This window comes from Spermophilus citellus (assembly GCF_964194105.1).
Source record: "Spermophilus citellus genome assembly, chromosome: 5".
In the NCBI taxonomy this organism is placed as follows: Eukaryota; Metazoa; Chordata; class Mammalia; order Rodentia; family Sciuridae; genus Spermophilus; species Spermophilus citellus.
Genome location: NC_138186.1, coordinates 694,807 through 697,373, shown reverse-complemented (window position 1 = coordinate 697,373; position 2,567 = coordinate 694,807). Strand labels below are relative to the sequence as shown.

The following is a 2,567-nucleotide window of genomic DNA, read 5'->3' as shown; positions in this document are numbered from 1 at the left end:
GGAAGTGTGCTTGGGCCCATAACCCGGAGGTTCATGGATCAAACCTCTCCTGCTCTAACTATTTCGAGAACTACCACAGCTTTTAGGATGCCTGCAAAAAACCTATTTGCTCTCTTAAATAGATTGTGTCACTGTGGCTGTCCTCTTTAAGAAATGTGGTTGACATTTTTCTTCTTCCTTGTTCAGATGTTTGTATAGCTCTCTTTTCACTATTTTCAAAGACAGGCAAGTCATGCTTGGGAAGAAAAAGCAATATTTTCAGGTTTAATTCCAATTAAGTTTTACCTCTTCATTTCTCTGTGCTGAAAAATGTCTAATACCCTTGGGTTTGAAATCCTCTGGGGAAGTAAAATGTATTAAAAGTTAAGGTACTTTTCACCAAGATGGCGCCGAAAGCTAAGAAGGAAGCTCCTGCCCCTCCCAAAGCTGAAGCCAAAGCAAAAGCTTTGAAAGCCAAGAAAGCAGTGTTGAAGGGTGTCCACAGTCATAAAAAGAAGAAGATCCGCACGTCACCTACCTTCCGGCGACCCAAGACATTGAGGCTCCGGAGGCAGCCCAAATATCCTCGGAAGAGCGCCCCCAGGAGAAACAAGCTTGACCACTATGCCATCATCAAATTCCCTCTGACCACTGAGTCAGCCATGAAGAAGATTGAAGACAACAACACACTTGTGTTTATTGTGGATGTCAAGGCAAACAAACACCAGATCAAACAAGCTGTAAAGAAGCTCTATGACATAGATGTGGCCAAGGTTAACACCCTGATCAGGCCTGATGGAGAGAAAAAGGCATATGTTCGACTGGCTCCTGATTATGATGCTTTGGACGTTGCCAACAAAATTGGGATCATCTAAACAAAGTCCAGCTGTCTAATTCTAAATATACTTTCTTTTTTCCAACATAAAAAAAAGTTAAGGTAATTAAAAGATTTTCATTAGCATATGTATGCATACAGGGAAATATGTAAATTAAGAGTGGATTCAAGGATGCATAGAAAGTTAATATTTCTTATCCGTAGGCAAAGGTAATTTTAAAATACATTGTGACAGTACATCTAACTTTGCTGATGGAAGAAAACAAAAAAGGGACATTTATCACTCAACTATTTTTTTATGACAAATCAAGTTCCAGATCGAGTAGTGATTAAATACAATATATAAATAGCCAATATGGCTGAAATTGAGAACTCAGAAGACAACACATTGATTTGATAAGTGTTAAAAATATTTAATCATTGAATGCTTAATAAAAATGCTTAAATGAATTCTTACAAAATAAAAATACAAGCTATCTTAACTAAAATGCATACAATATCACAGAACAAAAATCCACTTGAAAAATAGAAATGGAGGAGTCTGGAAGAGTCTGAGCATGCCACGATGAGGATGAGCTGTTCTCTCATCATGTCAATCAAAAGCAGTGTCCTCAAGCTCCATCAACCCTTGAGAGTTTTCACCAATTGTCACCATATTTTTTATGCTTCCACGCATTGTTTCCCACTGGTCTTAAACTTAAATAATTTTGAGAATAGAATTGCCAGCATGTGGTGAAATTTGAATATTAGAAGAATGAGCTTTTAATGAATATTGTCTATTGTAACCTAAAATCTAATAATCTGTCATGAACTGGAATTATTTGAAAATATACTTCTATAGTTTTATTTATCAATTTAAAAATATTCATGAATCCTTCTTCTCTCTTTCCATTCCCGATCTGCCATAGAATTTTATCTCAACATGTTACGTGTTTATGCTTAAAATCTATGATTGGCTACCTTTCATAGCACTCTGAAACCGAAAAATATGTAAAAAGGAAGACATTATTTTTAGTCGTTACCAATAGCTCCCTGTATTTTGAGTTTTTTCATTGGTTTTTAAATTTAAGGGCAGTATGCAATCATCAAAAAGCGAATACATAATTTTTTAAAAGTACTCTGTATATAAAAAACAAACTTGTGTTGGAAGTTTATCCTTCCAACACAGGAAGGCTAGGGATCCTTCACCCCTGTCCCCATTTAGCTCTAGTGTCTTCAGACAGGACTGAATTGGAATGGAATCACCAACAACAAAACCATCAGTAGTTTGGGAGGAACAAATGAAGAGAATTAGGAAGGTCCCACCGAGATTTGAACTCGGATCGCTGGATTCAGAGTCCAGAGTGCTGACCATTACACCATGGGGCCTGCCCAGTCCACGTCCTTTATCAAGACCTCTCTGTGTGCTGCTCGGGCGGGGCTCCTGCTGTCCAGGGCGCTGACGGCTCCCCAAGCCCGCACCGAATCCCTCTCGCGTCTGACTTGGGGCAGAACCGCCTCCTCCTGCCTCACCCGCCCGCCCAGCCCCAAGGGGTTACGGAGCTTGGTGTCCTGGCGTCTATTTCTTCCCCGGAACAAAGTGAGGTAGTTGCACCGAACATCTGCTAGGTTCTGAGACGCGCACCTCGTGCTGCGGCCTCATCTAAGGCTCGCAGTGCCTGGGCAGCTGGCCTCCTGTAGAGCTCTCAGTGCCTGGGCAGCTGGCCTCGTGTAAGGCTCTCAGTGCCTGGGCAGCTGGCCTCGTGTAAGGCTC

At 40.9% G+C, this 2,567-nt stretch overlaps 1 protein-coding gene across 1 annotated transcript; it reads left to right on the top strand.

The window, feature by feature from the left end:
• The first annotated feature begins 372 nt into the window (after positions 1 to 372).
• LOC308649658 (large ribosomal subunit protein uL23) lies at positions 373 to 884 on the top strand. Its single transcript, XM_081295393.1, has one exon. The coding sequence runs from the start codon at positions 384 to 386 to the stop codon at positions 852 to 854; it is 471 nt and encodes a 156-aa protein (XP_081151519.1). The 5' UTR covers positions 373 to 383; the 3' UTR covers positions 855 to 884.
• The last annotated feature ends 1,683 nt before the right edge of the window (positions 885 to 2,567 follow it).